Source organism: Nicotiana tomentosiformis, chromosome 2 (genome assembly GCF_000390325.3).
Source record: "Nicotiana tomentosiformis chromosome 2, ASM39032v3, whole genome shotgun sequence".
In the NCBI taxonomy this organism is placed as follows: Eukaryota; Viridiplantae; Streptophyta; class Magnoliopsida; order Solanales; family Solanaceae; genus Nicotiana; species Nicotiana tomentosiformis.
Window position 1 is genome coordinate 179,770,623 of NC_090813.1, and position 3,216 is coordinate 179,773,838.

Genomic DNA, 3,216 nt, shown 5'->3' on the forward strand with positions numbered 1-3,216 from the left:
TATATGCTAATCGCCTTCACTCAAATTATGTATTTGCATAGCGTTCTAAGAAATCTTCTCTAATGTGGTGCTTATACTTCTCTGAATCGATGGTCTATTGGAAACAACATTTCTATCTTCACAAGGTAGGGATAAAGCTGCCTACACACTACTCTCTCCTGACCCTACTATGTGTGATTATACTGAGTTTGTTATTGTTGTTGCATAGTGTCATAAGAGAGTCTAAATCTTATACACTAATAGTATAATACATATTTAAAATAAACTACTATAACAAGTTACTTATTTATCAGCAATTTACCATCAATATTTACTATAAAAAAATTAATTACAATTAGCTTTTAAGTGACTTACTATAATCATGTGAGTATTTTTAAAATTTGTAAAAAAAAAGCTAAGTGAATTCAAATACTAATAAATATCCAAAGTTGCTCCTTTACTATTTGAATTTACTAAATTTTTTCCTCAATTATACTTTTTAGTTAATTTGTACCTTTGTTGTTAACAAATCTTCTCGAATTTTCCCTTTATCATTAATCGAGCTTCAACGTAAAATGATTGGATGCTATGTGTTCATATTTTTTGAATGTAAAAGTCAAAATTTACTTCACAATTTTTGATTATTACCCTCAAATTGAATTGTCGTTAAGGATTAAAGAAAAAAAAGATTTTTTACTAAAAACTAGTAATAAATAATGTTTGATCAAAAGTTTAACAAATAGGAGAGTTTCTTATATTTCCAAAAAGTAATACAAATTCGACCTTCACCAATTTAAATTTGAAGGCCCAAAAAGGAGAATTAGCATAGTTTATGATTATCCAAGAAGAACATAGCAGCAAAGTTACGCTGAGGCTTCAGGTCGGAGAAGCTCCCTAATGAGCTGATCAGTTTTCTTCTATCCAAATCTCCGCTATCAATACCAAAATGGAAGCAGCGCCCATTTTGGTCTGCTCAAAGCTACCCTCTTTCAGTTCTAGCTCATCAAAATATAACCCCTTTTCTTACAGACCTTTCGACAAACAGGTGGTGCGCAAGTTTTGTGTAAACAACTTAAACCCCCGGAGAAATCTTGAAATACCCAAATCCCACTCGCGTAGCTCTTTATCAATTCCCTTCAGTAATGTTAGTTCTTCTCCGTCCCATAAATTCTCCTGTTGGTCGCCGTATAATGGTAGATTTGGGTCATTACTGCCAGTCCAATGTTCACATTCGTATACAACAGAAACTAGAAAGGTGTTATCTTTGGAGTCACTAAAGATGGGGTTTTCTCAATTGACCCCATTTGGCTTGTTTAAGTGGGCTTTGGTGTTTTCAGGTACTATTGCTGCTACAAAGTGGGTTGTGAATGTACTGTTGAATCCATTCTTTTGGATGTATTTTAGTATGACATGGTTATTCTGGCCTTGGTTAGTTGCCATAAGCCTAGCAAGTTACAGTCTTTATTGCTTAAACAAGCATTTAAATGGGGAAGCAAGTGAATTAGAGCAATTTGCTATTGTTACTTCAGCTTTCACTTGGCTTACACTTGTCCCACCTGCACATTTCAATGGTTTTCTTGAAGGCTGGCCTGTTGTGTTCTTTTTCGTGTACCATTATTTCTTTTTCTTGAATGTGAGTGTTCGAAAACGACTATATGGTGATTACAACCCGAGAGAGCATGACCCCAAATGGGATATTAGCCTACCCAATTGGAAGAAGTTGTTGTTTTGTGTTGGAGTTATGGTTGGTCATTGGCTTGCAGCGTTTGAAGGGCCGGAATTGCATCTTATCCCTGGAGGATGGAGCAATTTGGGTATATGGGTTTTGATCTTGATGACATTGTTTATGCAGTATCATTCGACGTTGTATTTAGCCAAGTATTCGGAGAAGGTGGTTGTGCCTACAGCTGTCGTACAGTTTGGCCCGTATCGGTTTGTTCGCCATCCTATTTATGCTTCGACCATGCTCTTGTTTGTTGCTTACTGTGTTGCACTTAGGGCGCCTTTGAGCTCTCTCTTCATTGCAGTCGTTTGCTCGCTGTACTATGGGAACAAAGCTAAGTTAGAGGAAAGTTTGATGGTAGAGAACTTTGGTGAGAGATATACGGAGTATGCAAGTAAAGTTAGATACAAGCTTATTCCTTTTGTTTATTAGCGCACGTTGTTGTGAGTCGCATAATGTTTTCTAGTGTAATGCGGAAAAAGAGAATGAGAATATGAACACCTTAATTGGCTTTTATTCTTTTGTTTCAAATGTAGTTCCCTTGTTGCTTTTTTTCTTTTGTCGGGATTTCCTGTTTATTGAACTTGTTTTTAACTTACTCAAGGCCACTTGTATCCTCATGATGCAGCTTTTCTGCATTGCTCGTTACCATTGTTGAACAATTCATGAATAGCTTGACAGAGATAATCTTTCCTGTTTTCAGATTCTTAAAAGTTTAGGTTTGAATATTCCACTATCTTGGTAGGTTGTGCCTTTATAACATGTTAGAAGACTTGAGAGAGTTAGGCTTTTTCTCCAGTTGATTTTCTTTAGTAATGTACATTTTAACCCAAATAAGTTGTCTCTATCGTGGAAGATATGCTTTTGCTTGTCGATCTTCAGAGTGAACCTTTAATTGTTTATATTTGGATATTTCTACTTTGACTATTGTGACTTAGAAATAGGCTTCTGGAAATTCCTTGTTTCCTTTCTAAATAAACTGCAAAAAGAAGAGTCTACAAATGCCTGAAGAGCTGACATGGTAACATAGATCCTCTCTTAGGGGATATTTCTGTCTTGTTGAAAAAGCCTTCTTCTGCATTCAGGATCCAGTAAACAGAATTAAGTTTTAGATTTCCATCATAACCTCTCGACTTTACCATTTATTGTTCCTGGGAATAGGTTTATAAGGTACATGTCTTTACTGTTTGTCTTCGCCTAAAAGGCAATAGCACTGGCTTTATATATGTTTTCACCTAAACAAAATTTCAGATTTCCAACCCGCTGAATGCATTAGTGTTGCTGTTATATCCTTTTCCCATAAATGTTGGAATTAATGGAAACAGGTTTTGTTACGTTGGTGGCTAGACTCTTACATTTGGTCTTCTCTGTGCAAGATGTTGATGTTAGAATGATTTCTGTTTGATTTTGCTGGGCACTTTCGCCGCATATTGTGACCGATATTATCTGTTTAACTGCTGGTCTGTTATTAGGATCCTAGAGCGAGATTTTTTTTTTTATCCTCATTTCTTGCC

The 3,216-nt window shown here is 35.8% G+C and overlaps 1 protein-coding gene across 1 annotated transcript; it reads left to right on the plus strand.

Moving 5' to 3' along the window:
* Positions 1–764: 764 nt before the first annotated feature.
* Positions 765–2,233, plus strand: LOC104106558 (uncharacterized). Its single transcript, XM_009615128.4, has one exon. The coding sequence runs from the start codon at positions 926–928 to the stop codon at positions 2,132–2,134; it is 1,209 nt and encodes a 402-aa protein (XP_009613423.1). The 5' UTR covers positions 765–925; the 3' UTR covers positions 2,135–2,233.
* The last annotated feature ends 983 nt before the right edge of the window (positions 2,234–3,216 follow it).

Coding starts and splice junctions, on each gene's coding strand:
- LOC104106558 (XM_009615128.4), top strand. CDS start 926: ATGGAAGCAGCGCCCATTTTGGTCTGCTCAAAGCTACCCTCTTTCAGT.